We start from the raw sequence: 14,703 nt of genomic DNA on the forward strand, positions 1-14,703 counted from the left end.
CTTAACGCTGATCATTCGTTCCGGAAAAACAGAGCGCTAAGTGAATCCGCGCTAAGCGAGCGCCACTTTCCCATAAGGTAACATATGTATTTATGAGCTGCGGTCGGTGCCATAGGATATTTCCTAACCAATAATAAACAGTAATGAAAAGATGCACAAATGTTGGTCAAAATATTTAATATTCAAATATTTGCACATATAAAATATTCTGCATTACATACGTATAATTATGTGGTAACTACTTGCGTATCAAAAGTAAACTTAAAATTCCAATTAAATTAATGAATTTAATTGATTTAATTTAATGGATGAATTTAATCATGAAAAATGTGTGGATTTTGAGTTGAACTTTGGCCCTCTTCCAAATAAACTAAAAGGGGTATTAATTTTAAATCCCCCACAGCGTTACCACCCAACAATAAAGTCAACCGATCCTTCGCCGCTTTGAAACCTGGCATGTTTTTTTCTTCTTTCAATATGAAACTTCTTTTAGGCATTCGTTTCCACAAAAGTCCTGCTTCATCTATGTTAAAAGCTTGTTGAGAAGTATAACACACAATACCCCTCTTCAATAATTTTAACAAGTTCTTTTTTGAAAGTTTCGGCTCCTTGATCTGCACTAGGCTTCTCCCTGGATTTTAAATCTATTCTACCAGCCCTTACCAGTTTTAAATGGTTCCACATTTTTTTTTTTTTAGGCGAGTTTTCTTCAGATCATCATATTGGCTAATCTCTTTCTCTCTCTCTCTTTTTTTTTTTTTTTTTTAAATATTTAACTTAACTGAATTCTGCATTGGAATCTTCAATAAAATTAAAGTCTTTCCATTTCGACCCTAATAGCCGGCCTAGTCTTAGTTGCTTGCAGTGGAACAGCTATCTTTGCCGCTGCTAAAATTAATTCTTTATTTTTTTTTATAATTGTTCTTACAGTTAAAGTTGCAAGTCCTAAATTATGGCACACATCCGCTTGTCGTTGACCGGAATCGATTCGCTTCAAAACGACTAATTTAATTTTCAAATTCAGTCTTTTTCTTACATTTATAGTCTTCGTACTGCACTCAGACGTTGTTGCTTTTTCATTCCTATTGGTCATCATTAGCTCTTCAAAAATGTAACTGTGTTGGTTGCATTAATTACGATACAACGTTCAAGTAAACTGTCCGTTATGCACGATGTCTAATACTGTACTGAGTGATGACTAGCCTTCGAATAAATGCATATAACGCAAATATTACAAGCAATATATTTGATCATTTTTTAAAATGTTGATCTCAGAACTACAAGTGACTGTACTGCAATTAAATTAGCGTGCGAGAAAATTTCACTGAGCGTGGGAAAATTTCTCAAGTCGGCGTGGGAAACGTTTTAATGCTGTTTTGCTATTCATTTCCAAGCTATCGACTCCATCAAATGAAACGATTTCTTTAAATATGTCAAAAATGTAATCTGTAAAAGAGTGTTATAGTGATCTGTGACAGTATTATAGTCAGATACGGGTTATAATATAAGAACAGCATTATAGCGAATCAGCGTAAAGCGAACCGCGTCATAACGGGGGCCTGCTGTAATTGAAAATTCTCTGAAAACTGCTGATTCTAGAGAAGGCACTTTGAAATTTGCTTTTAGACTTGCTTGGCACTTGGAACCAAATGGTTATTGGAACAAACTTTCGCCTGGTGTTGTGAGATAAGAATTCTGAAGAAAAAAGAACCCATGCAAATTATTGCATATCTGCGAACTTTTAACTCAGAAAAAGCTGAAGGTCAGGAATTTTTAAGTATGAGGAAAAACAGGAGAATTTGGCCCAAACAGGTTTGTTGCACAAAGCAGGAGTGCTTCTCCAAGAAGTAAAACATGAGATTTTCATAAAAACAAGTAGGAGGTTTTTCAAAGTCCACAGCACACTAGAAATAAAATTTAAATGACAAAACACATATTTAAAACAAAATTTAAAACAAAAATTGAGGTATATAAGGCCTTGAATGGATTGATCATGCTCAATGCTGATGGGATTCTTCCTCTTGCTCAGATTACAAACCTGAGGGAGCATAGATTCAAACTGAGGAAAGACAGTTGTAGAATAGATGTGCAGAAGTTTGCCTTTAGCCAGCGGGTAGTTAATTGCTGGAACAAACTTCCATCTGTTGTTGTGGAAGTTGATAGCTTAAATAAATTCAAGACAGAACTAGACAAACATTTGGAATGAATGGATCAGTGAAATGGGAAGTTTTTTTTTTTTTTATTTTGGCTGATGCTGTAAAGCTTGCTTTCTTGCATCATGTGCCTCTATTAATGCTAATGCTAATTTGATATAAAAATAAGACCACAGAATTGTTTATCAGTACAGTATGCTTTTAAACATTAGTTAACCTAACACTTTTTCAGTATGTGGGTTTCTGTTTGGATATTCTCTTGGACATCAGTTGATTATTACTCCATCAAGAAGGATACCATTGCAGACTTTGCCCTCTTCAGAAATGCTGAGTCAAAGTTTTGTCCATAATATTCTGATTGAATATTCTCTCTCACACTCAGTATTAAATGCCAAGCATGACTTTGGATAATTTGTTATATTTCAAGTCTCCTAGTGCACTAGTCAGATTCCCAACCAAGAACCGCTGTATATCAATTCTCTCTCTTTCATAATAGCATCTGGTAGGTTCTCACACTGAAACTGACAGGAGTAATGCTGCAACACATCTATTGCTTCATCCAATTCTTTGTCAACACCAAGAAGTACAGGAAATTGTCCACAAATATTTTCAAATGGGAATATGATGCACTGCTAATACATGAAATTTGTGCTACCTCAACATTTATAAGAACATAATTGTTCAGTGGGGATTTATGCACCACATATTCACATGCAGCTATAAATTTACTTTCTCATTGACCAAAAGAACAATTGTTTCCTCTTGCTTTAGATTCTCCACAACTTTAGTAGTAGGAATGCTTATGACTAAGCCAGAATTATCCATTTGGTTTAGTCAGCTACGGTAATCAATTTCCAAAATGAAAATAGAATATTTAAAAACTTTTAGTAAAATAAATTTGCATATAACATTACAAGCTTTTCTTAGTAAGAGTACCCTTTTGTTCACCCACCAATATTGTTGCCTTTCTCTGCATCCATTCCAGCAGATCTAATTCCTTCCTAAAATGAGGACTTCAGTCGTGTATGCAGTACTCAAGATGTTGTCTAACCATTACTACATACAATGGGATAAATACCTCCTTATACTTGCTAGCAAAATTATTGTATATCATTGACAAAAACCCTATGAACAGTCCTAGAAGCCTGTCTCCACTGATAACAGAACTTTATATCTGATATAATTACCCTTGGTCTTTTTCATTTTACAATATTCCCTGGGGGTAATATCACACAGTCAGAAGTTAATCTGGGATTACTGCTACCCATATGCAGTACTTTGCATTAATCAAATGTTAAATTTCAACAGCCATTGCTTGGCCAATCTGCCTAATTTTCCTATATCTTGTGGCAGTAGCATACCTTGATTATTCTGATTAACCATCCTGCCAACCTTTGTTTCATCTGCAAACTCAGATATTAAGCCTACACAGCTTCATGAATATCATTAATAAAATAATAATAATAATAATAATTTGTCAAATTCTACACAAAGATTTAGAGAAAAGGAAGGTCTGCATAAAATTTTGTGCTGCACACCTCACGGATGAGCAGAAGCAACAAAGAATGTCATCATGCAAGAGTTCATTCAGACTTGTCAAGACAATCCTAATTTCCTTGACTGTATTGTCACTGGAGATGAGTGTTGAGTGTTTCAACATGACCCAGAGATGAAGAATCAGCACATAAAACATTTTTCAAAATTATCACCAAGACCCAAAAGTTTTGTTCACAGAAGTCCAGGATTAAGATGATTTGGTTTGATTTGGTTTTGATGGCGCATGGGCAACTAAGGCCATGATGTGCCAAGTCCAAATTAAGATAATCCTGGACTTCTGGAAAGAGAGAGAGCCAATGCTGCATTCTACGTACAGGTCCTACAAAGACTACTGAAAGCATTTCCTGGGTGGGGCTGCAATTTTGAGAAAGGAAGCTGGCTCTTGTTGTATGACAATGCCCCTGCTCATTCTGCACTTTTTGTGAACACATGAAGCACATGGCATTGCACAGATCAACCATTCACCCTACTCTCCCAATCTAGCACCAGCAGACTTCCCAATATAGCTGCAGAGATAAGATATACAGTAATACCCCAACTTACGCTAACCCAACTTACGCGAACTTGGAGTTATGCAGTTCTTGATTTTTTCATTTGGTGTATATCTAAAATTAGCTTACCAGTGATTTGGAAGTCAAATCATAAAGCTTGAGTGACAGCTTCCATTTTTGAGGACTGCTTGGTCACCACTTCATACCCGAAGTCAAACGTTATTGCAAGTCTAAACAGATTCCATTTAAAGTGATGCTTCTTATTGACAATGCACCCAGTCACCCTCCTGCCACCCTAATTAATTTCGACCCATGTGTGAGAGTTGTGTTTTTGCCTCCAAACATAACCAGCTTGCTTCAACCGATGGACCAGGGAGTCATCAAAACATTCAAGGCTTACTACACGAGGCATTCGTTTGCACATCTGAATGAAACTATGAGACAAAATAGTGAGATATCTGTTAAAGACTTTTGGAAACAATTCAATGTTTTAGATGTCGTAAGAATCACTGAAGAATCTTGGGATGAAATTCACAAAAAAACATTGAATGGTGTCTGGAAGAAACTTCGTCCATTTTTTTTTTAAAAACGAGATGAAAACAACACCAGAAACTGATCATGTCACTCATGTGATAGAAGAAGTTGCTAATCTTGCCAGGCAATTAGATTTGGAAGTCAATGGTGATGATGTCAACGAGCTGTTGGATTCACATAGTCAGGAGCTGACAATGAATGAGCTCACAGAGATGCGTGAGCAAAACGTCACTGAAGTATCCGGCACTTCAGACCCAGTTCCACCAGAAAAGCACATGACAATTGCAAGTTTGACAGAAGGTCTCAGCTCAATTGAAAAGGGCTTAAAAATTTTAGAACATAGACTCCAACAAAGAACGCGTTATAACTACAAAGCAAGGAATAAAAAAATTATTAGCTTGCTACGAAGAAATTCTGCGTGAAAAAAAGAAGGCGCTGTGTCGTCAGGTGAATTTGTTAGATTTTATGAAGCCATCGACATCGAAATAACTTTTTTACGTAACTCATTTATTTTTTTAATACATATTTTGTATTAATATGTATAAATAACTGCAATTTTATTAAATATTTTTCTTCTAAACTAGTGTTTTTGTTAGTCCTTGGTCCCAATTAAACAAAATTTATATGTATTTATATGCAAAGTTGTACCCCGACTTACGCGAATTCGACTTAAGCGATTTTCGTCAGACCCACCTATCGCATAACTTCATATACAGAAAGTGAATATACTGTATCTACTATTGTGGATAGATCTTTTCATTGGGTTGTTCAAGTCTTCACAATGCCAACCTGCCCACTGATGAGATTCCAAAAACAGATCAAAACTGAGGTCTAGGTAGTGTAAGTGGCATACACTTTAAATAAAAAGCAATATACTTCTCTACTGGAGCAGTGCTTTTTATTTGGAGAAGTACAATACCAAGGCCACATCTTGGCAAAGTGATTCATAATATGAGATCAATGCACTAAGTAGCAAACTCAGCATGTTCAAAGCTCGGGCACACTTTGCTTCATATACAGAAAGTGAATATTCCCAACACGTACAATGACTTTTTATTTACCTATCTAATTAAATATTAATAAAAAATCATTATTATTCTCAAATGTTATTGATATGTGAAGCAGCAAATATTAAATATTTAATTACAGTACTTCAGACGTATAACCATTATTTTGTCAATCTGAAAATGGTAAGAAAACATACTTTTATGGAAAGTCTTTATAAAAAGATTTTATAGAAAAAATACTTCCCCCCCACAGACAAACCATAGAAGATATAGGAAATGTGGGAGGGTAAATTTGGACTTTATTATTTTTTATTACAAAACCACAGGTTTTTCAATCAGCAAATATCAGTAGTGCTTACATAAAGTGAGATGCATAGGAAAGTCACTCACCCTCTTCCATTATTACTTAGTGAGCCACCAATATTTCAGGAATAAATGGGTTAAAATTCAATATTTCAATATGCAGAGAGTAATAGGAGTAATTTCTCTTGCATTGCAAAATGCTGTTAAACAGAGTGGAACCTTCATTTCAGGTTTTCATAAAACAAGTGGCATTTCAGATGTCTGATGTGCAAAAATTAACAAACAACATCTATAAATAAAAAATGAAAGGTAACAGAGAAAATTATGGTCAGTTTCAATACAATAACATTATAAATACTGTTTGTAGCATTGGTAATTTCAAGTAAAAACTTACCACATCCCACTTCATCACTACCATACTTGCAATCTTTATGACCATCACATTTGCTCTCAGCTTTTATGCATGTGCCATCAAAACATCGGAATTCTCCAGCACTACAGCCTACGTATAGAGGAGCAAGAAAAGATTAATGACAATATTAAACTTTTAAAGCATTAATCATAAATATGGCTATTATGATTCTGATATATTCATATTGCAAGCAGTCCCTGACTTGCGCTGGTTTCAGTTATACTAATTTACACCTAGCATCAATGCCTATTGTTACCCATTATTTTTAATTACAGTAGCGCAATCTGCAGTTTTGGCATGATATTGACTCATCAGCACTTCTGATTCTGCACAAAAAGAAATAAGAATCAGGAGGCAGAGTGACTGTCTTCTAAATGTCTATATATATTTGGTTATTTTTAAGGGTTTTTTTTTTTTGTTTTATCTTTAAAATAGCAGGGTTGGTGCACAATTGTAACAATAATAATGGCACAGGATCTTATAAATTCAAATTTTCTTTTTTATTACTGAAAGAAGTGTTTTTTTTTTTAATTTATTTTTTTAATATTCTTCTCGAAGTATACTTTTTATTAATGGATTGCAATACTCATTATATATAATTTTTTAATTAAAATTCAAAATTTTAAAAATGTTGTCTATTTTACACCTCTTATTTTCAATGAAACAAAATTTTATTAATTCAGCTGTAATAGGATGTCCTAAATATGAAAGTACTTAGGAGATTATTATTATTAGCAATATGGTGCAAGGAAGCCTGAGGCTTATGCTGCACCAGCCAAAAAAAAAAAATTCCCAAGTCACCCAGAGAGAGAGAGAGAGAGAAATAGAAAGGAATCACCAAGAAAGAGAAGAATGATGATATCCAGCTCAGGACCCTGGGTGTGCCAAGCCCATACTCACCAGATGTGAGCCCCTGGGGGTGATCCTATTACAGAGAAGAAAACACTGTACTTAAATTATAAACAAATTTTAGTCACTTCCATTTTCGAGTTTATATAATTAAGTGAATGAAATTTCCGCATGCGTAATGCTGAAATTTCGAAATGTATTTTGATCCAGTATATCTAGCTCAAAATACACATGCATATGTAGGCCGCCTCCGTAGCCAGGTGGGAAGGAGCAGCAGTGCGTAGCACACGCTTCTTGATTAGACCGGGGTTCGAGCCCGTCACCACCAAATACAGAGGATGTGGAAAGGTCAGGAAATGACCACCGCATATCCCGGAGCAATATGGCCTTAGTTGCTAATGCTCCTAAAAACCAAATAACAAACAAACAACAAACAAACATGCATATGTAATGTGTATATACAGTAAAATCACGTTAATACAAACTTGGTTTATAGAAATTCATTTGGGGAGGGGAGGTGTAAGATTTTAAATTGCAAACATGACTTTTTTAATAATATTTTTTTAAATTCATTACTGAAATCATTTTTTCAGTTATACATAACTGATATTAGTGACATCTCATAAAAATAACCAGGATATATACAATATACAACTGTGTGTATGTGTACACAAAAACATGATGCATTCCTCCAATGTATATATACCAGAGCACCAAATGAAAAATCATCTGGTTAGAAAAAAGACATTTTTAGCATTGAGTACAACTCCATGGGCTTTAATAAAATAACCCTCTGAGGGACACTTTCTACATGATTTTGAATAGCTGGAGACTGGAATCTTTTTCGACACTTCCCTGAAACGAGTTAATTGCTTGAACTAGGATATTTTGTTCACTCTTGATTGTTGATGTTTTTAATGGTTGTTGGCCCCACATACACTGTGCTGCCACTTTATTGGGTACTCCCCTGCTGTGCACACAATGGTTTGTTCCACAGCATCAGATTACCACAGTTGTGGGTATAAATGCAGCAGAACAACCTTTCTAGTATCAGTTAAGCATACAAACCGTAGCAAGAATGGGGAATAGAAGTGATCTAACAGACTTCAAATGTGGCATGGTAGTAGGTGCAAGACATGCTGGGCAAAGCATCTCTAAAATGGCAGTTCTCCTGAACTTTTTGCACACCACAGTTTCAAGGGTGTATCGAGAATGGTGCAACAAACAGAAAGCATCCTCTCAATGGCACTCCTGTGTAAGAAAATTGCTTGTTGAAGAGAGAGGTCAGAGGAGGATGACTAGAATTGTGCAAGCAAACAGATGGGCCACAATGTCACACATCACATTAGAATACAACCTTGGTGCGCAGAACAAAATATTGAAATGGACCACTACTTGCACTTTGTCGCGAATGGGCTACCACAGCCGACGGCTGCATCACGTACCTTTGTTATCAATGAAGAACAAGAGAGCACATCTCCTATGGGTACAGCAACACCAACACTGGACTATTGAGGACTGGAAAATAGTTGCTTGGTCTGACGAAGTTCTAGTACATCATGTTGTTGGAAGGCTCAGAATTTGGCGAAAACAACATGAATCCACGGACCCGTCATGTCTGACGACTACTGTGCAAGGTGGTGTAGACAGTGTTATGATGTGGGGAATGTTTTCTTGGCACATGTTGGGTACATTGATACCCATAGATTCACGTCTGAATGCCACATCATTGCTGACCAATGCATCCATTCATGGTGACAGTTTATGCTCAGTTAGATGGTTACTTCCAGCAGGATAATGTGTTGTTGCACAAAGCCCAAATCACTATGGAATGGTTCCAGGAAAATGACAATGACTTTTCTTTGCTGCAGTGGCCTGCTCAGTCCCTGTATCTCAATCCTATTGAAATCTTTGGGATGAGCTGGAAAGGGCTGTTTTCTGAAGGCCTACACCTCTGTTGAATCTCAAGGAACTGCATGACACACTCATGTCTGCATGGTACTGTATTCCTGCAGAATGTTTTCAGCATCTTGTTCAATCCATGCCTAGATGAATTCAGGCTGTTTTGAAGGCTAAAGGAGGCTCAACACACTACTAGATAGGTGTACCTAATAAAGTGGCAGCACAGTGTATATTCCAGTTCTCTCAACTTTTTCTCTTGAGTCAACTTATTAAGAATGCAATTTCTCACACTATCTGTTTCATGTCTCAAACATCAACATGGTCGGGACAATCGATAATGTTGGTCTAATCGGCTTAGAATGAATGGTTCTATTACTTTCTGTCTTCTATTAGCATATCATTATATTGGAAATTCCACTCTTTTTGTTATCTGGTGTATGGATGTGCACACTATTATGACAGAGCTATGAAAGGATTTGGTCCTTTCTATGTCCATTCCATTCTATGTACTTTTCAATAAGTGTTCATGCCTTTTACATCCTACTTTAACACATTCACTGCCTTTATGCATATACGTGTAAAACAGAACTAGGGGTGATGTGCTGCAATGCATATCAGAGTTCAAAATGCACCCAAATGATGAGCTATAATGTATACAAGCAGTCATTCTTAAGAAATCCACCAACTAGTGCCATAAATGTAAGAGCACATAAAATTATCAGCTACTGGCACACTGACTGAATGCTTTGCAGTAATGTTTGGCTTTTGTTTACAGATTGGCACACAAATTTATTTGTTCTTTGCTTATGATGATGTTAGTTTATGTATATGAATAAACTTTTTTTATAATGTTTTTAAGATTTGTTTTGATTTACAGATTAGCACAAAAGTAAGTGTTTGCTTTTAGCAATGAATTCCAGACTTAATTTTTAACCATCACGTATGAATTTTTGGAATGCTGAGGATGTCGGAATGTTGATTTTCTTCAACACTATGGCAAATTAAATGGCACAAAATTACAGCATACTGAATGAGTTCTCTCACATTTAGGTGGAAGGAAATGTAAACTGTATTGCCATCTACCATTCACATGACCTCTGGAATTAATCATTACTTCTAAGGGAATGTGATGTCCCAATACATGTTCATATCAGTTGAAATCAAGTTGATATCAGTTCATATCCATGATATCGGTTCATGCCTAAGCTGAATTTATTTAAATCTATCTTTTCTTTTAGTACTTCTCTCATTGCAATAAATGTCTACTAAGTATTCATCCATTTTCACAGGAAGGCATGCAACCCTCGTTACAGCATAAAAATTAATAAGATGATAAGTACTGCCAATCTCTTATTTACCTTTACCAATCTCTTAACACCAAGTAATCAATCTCCTCTTTTATTACACTTGCTACTTGAGCTTTTAGGCCGTCAATAACAGGCAACAATAATATATCATCAACAACAAAAAAACTGTCTGGAATTCAATACTGAATTCAAGACAGTTTTTTGAAGGAATCCCATAAGCTTTCAGGTTGTTCAGAAGAAGATGCCCAGAACATTGTGTGTCGCAGAGTCATCTCCCAATGCTGGCACTGAGAGAAAGCTGCTTTCATATGGTTTTTTTTTTTTAATTAAAAAAGATCATCACAATGGGGTACAGCTTGGAATCACTTTGATTACTGCCATCTGATCAAAAATCAGCAATCAAAAATGGCCCATTTTCAGCACCATTACTACCTGTTCTTTTCCTATCCATGCAATTTCACTAACAATGCCTGCTGTTTTGGTTCTTCCACAAGCATATTTTTAGCTATTTCACTATCTGGAAATGTATATCTGAAGAACTTTATTTCAATAAATGTTACTCTGATAACTCAGAGTAAGATTATGTTCCATGACAAAAGATGCAAATAAATATTCAGCATTCATTATCACCACCATGAAATGCAACACTATTTTTTGCATTTCCTTCTATGCACTGCATGCTATTGTTATGCTTATTTTTCTGCAAATGTCTGATTATATTACATTTCCCACCACTTAAAATTGAAAAATCACATCTCCACAAGGTACACAAGACAAACATGTTACCTTTGTCAAATTTACAATACACATAAAAATATTGTGCATATGTTTTCTGAAAAATTTCACATTGCACACTGCAAAAACTGTAAAATGACTGTACAAGACAGAGAACAGTGCTATTATCCCACATTTCTATTTTGCACTGTAGACCACCACATTACTAGATGGCCAATTCATTAACAAAAATAAGTAAATATACCAAAATTTTTTTAAAAAACTACAATTTTGGGGTAGTTTTATTCTTATTATTTATTTATTTATTTATTTTTTGCAATAAGAAGAGATGGAGAAAAACTCAGTTTCTGGAAAAAAAGATGGAGAAACTCTGTTAATATTTATACTGTAACAGTAATGTGAAGAAGAATTGCAAATTTAGTAAGAAATGGGGTGTTGAGAATCATAGTGGTGTAAGTCAGTAATTTTTTAAATAAGAGCTGTTCATATTTTCAGCCTTCTCTAGATGTTCACTGTTTAGTTTGATAGCTAAGTAAGTCAAAGTTACAGTTCTAACCAAGAGATGTCAGCCCTTTTTTGAATAGTTAACAATATGAGCAAAAGGTTTAGAATCATAGTGAAGTAAGTCTGACTTACACCATTCTGTTCCTAAACAGCTTGTGTGTTGGAGATTATGTTTCAAGTTTGTATTGTTGTAGTATGTGTATGTAAAAAAATTCTTTCTCAACACTTTTGTTATATCTGATTAAAGGTTGACAAGAGCTTTAGAAAAAGTAAGGAAGGTGAAGTTTGCAGGAGAAGATTTAAGGGGTAAACATGTAGCAGCACAAAAGATAACTGACAAACAAAAACAGTTACTTAAGAATCACATTAATATTTTTCCAGCATTTCAAAGTCATTACACTCAAAAAGATAATCCGAAGTGGAAGTTCCTTAGCCCTGACTTGAATCTAAGAAAAATGTATGTGCTTTATTGTGAATGGTGTGAGCAAAGAGAGACGAACCTCTTAAAGAGTATTACTATAGAAGTCTTCAACACAGAATTTAATTTACATTTTCACGTTCCTCGAAAGGACACTTGCAAGGCCTGTGGCATGTATAAACAGTCGATTAATTAGAAAAGGACAAAGAAAGGACAGGTGATTTGGAGGGGCGACATGTTTTGTGTTTGGCAAAAGCAGAGAAAACAAGAAATCAAAATTAAAGGGGTGATGGGGAAAAGGCCAGAGGAAATTCTGACATCTATACAATCACGATAGTTTACAAAAAGCCCTGCCATTCCCAAAATTAACTGTTTCTGAGGCCTACTATAGGTGCAACATGTACAGCTATAATTTAGGTTTGCATGACATCACAAATAACCTTGGTTGTATGTTTGGGATGAGACCATTGCATCCAGAGGTTCACAACAGATTGCTTCTTGCCTGACTAAGTATATTAAGCTGAACAAAAAAAAAAAAAAAAAAAAAACCATGTGATGGTATACAGCGACACATGTACTGGCCAAAATCAGAACATCAAGATATTCATATCATTAATGAAACCGGTTCAAGAAACTTCAGTTGAAGTCATAGACCACAAATTCATGGTTTCTGGCCACTCTTACTTTCCAAATGACTCAGACTTTGAACTGATTGAGCAAGTTGGAAAAAACAAGATTATTTATGTTCCGGATGGATGGACAGATGGATGGTATGATACTATGAAGTCTACCAAAAGACACAACAGGTTTATAGTAGTAGAGATGCAACAAGATGACTTTTTGAAAACACAAGCTCTTGAGAAAGGCATAACAAACCGGAAGAAGAATGTTGAAGGTGAAAATGTAAACTGGTTCAAGATACGGTGGCTGGCTCCATTATGAAAAGGAAAACCCATTCACGATTTTCTAGAAGTGTACATTGGATGAAGACATCCCTTTCAGGAACTGAATATCAAACCCCATAAGGAGGGTTGTCCTAAGAGCTTGAAAAGTACGAACAAGAAAAGTTGTATGATGGCCATAGAATGCTGAACTTACTAAAGAAAAAAGACATGCTATACCTTCTCAAATTACATCCCTCCAGTTCACCATGCCTTCCTTAAAGGTATTAGAAGCTCAAAAGAAGTTGATGATCTAGGTCCCTTATCTGACTAAGAGGAAGAAGATGAAGCATAAACAGTAATTTGTTTGTGGTGACAGTGTTTTATTATTATCGAATTAGTGATGAGAAATTTTTAATTGCTTTTTTTAACAAAATATGAGAACATCAACAAAAAGTAAGCATAATTTTTTTTAAATTTTGCAACCATCTTTTACATTATAATTAAATTGATTATGTTCATCTTAGCTTTTTTATGATCATTCTGCAAGAAACTAAGACAATCTTAACTATTTTGACAAAAAATTCCCAATGTGCCTATTGCTCAGGTTTCGTAAAATTTTTTATGTACTTTTTACCCAGAAAAAAAAAATCTCTTTTGTATGAAATCATAGTTCTGATAAAACAGTCATCTAATTACAGTAATTTACCATTTTAAAATAGGTAAGCTACTTAAAAACATAATGGTGTAAGTCAATTATATCAACACCACAGACCAAAAAATTGAATATTAACAAAAATTGTCAAGCTCCTATAAATTTTTAAAGTTTTTTTAACCTCCAGGTGTATAACAATTCATTAAATAAAATTTTTTGAGCTTTTTATGAATGCAAACACAAAACACCTTGTTCACAAAACTCAGAATAGACTGAGTATGTCTGCTATGATTCTCAACACCCCAAATATGGATTTCTATTTACATAAATCCACAGTTGGCAGTATGTATGTTGAAGGATTGTTTGTGTACATTCACATATGTGTGAATTTTAAGCATTCTACTTACTACAATTGTTTTCATCTTCATTATCTTTACAGTCTCTATGCCCATCACATTTCAAAGAATGAGGAATACACAACCCATCAGAGCAGAAAAAACGGCCATCATTTTCACATGCTGCACGTTCAACTGCAAATAAGAATAACAAAGGTGCTTTGATAACTAGAACAAATCACATCAAAAATTGGAAATTAACACATATTATTATGATGTATTATTTGCTAAGAATTTACACATATTCTTTGCTAAGAATTTACACATGTTATTTGCTAAGAATGGCTCTTCAGTAATTAAATATGACTTCTGAACTAAGGAAACTGCCAAAGCAATTAAATCCCATTACCATAATGAATATATAATTGGGCAAGTATACAGGTTAACAGACTATGTGAAAAAGTTATCTCAATGAGAGTGTCCTACAGGATACTCTCATTGAGATAACTCATTGAGAGTGAATCTACAGGATACATAAAAAAAAAAAAAAAAAAAAAAATATATATATATATATATACATTTCAAATTCAATTACTTTTCAAGGGTCAGCTATTAAAATTAACAAGAAAGACATCAACATGTGGGCATTCTGTTTCTGTA

At 34.8% G+C, this 14,703-nt stretch overlaps 1 protein-coding gene across 1 annotated transcript in view; it reads right to left on the minus strand.

The window, feature by feature from the left end:
• Window positions 1–14,703, minus strand: part of LOC150084411 (uncharacterized) — a 646,726-nt gene that overhangs the window by 124,190 nt on the left and 507,833 nt on the right. The window contains exons 12-13 of the mRNA XM_090376219.1: window positions 14,116–14,238; window positions 6,440–6,547 (exon numbers count right to left, since the gene is read on the minus strand). Coding sequence (XP_090232345.1) covers window positions 6,440–6,547; window positions 14,116–14,238 — 231 coding nt within the window. The remainder of the gene's footprint in view (window positions 1–6,439; window positions 6,548–14,115; window positions 14,239–14,703) is intronic.

This window comes from Mastigoproctus giganteus, chromosome 6 (assembly GCF_048544385.1).
Source record: "Mastigoproctus giganteus isolate SK-2022 chromosome 6, ASM4854438v1, whole genome shotgun sequence".
Classification (NCBI taxonomy): Eukaryota; Metazoa; Arthropoda; class Arachnida; order Uropygi; family Thelyphonidae; genus Mastigoproctus; species Mastigoproctus giganteus.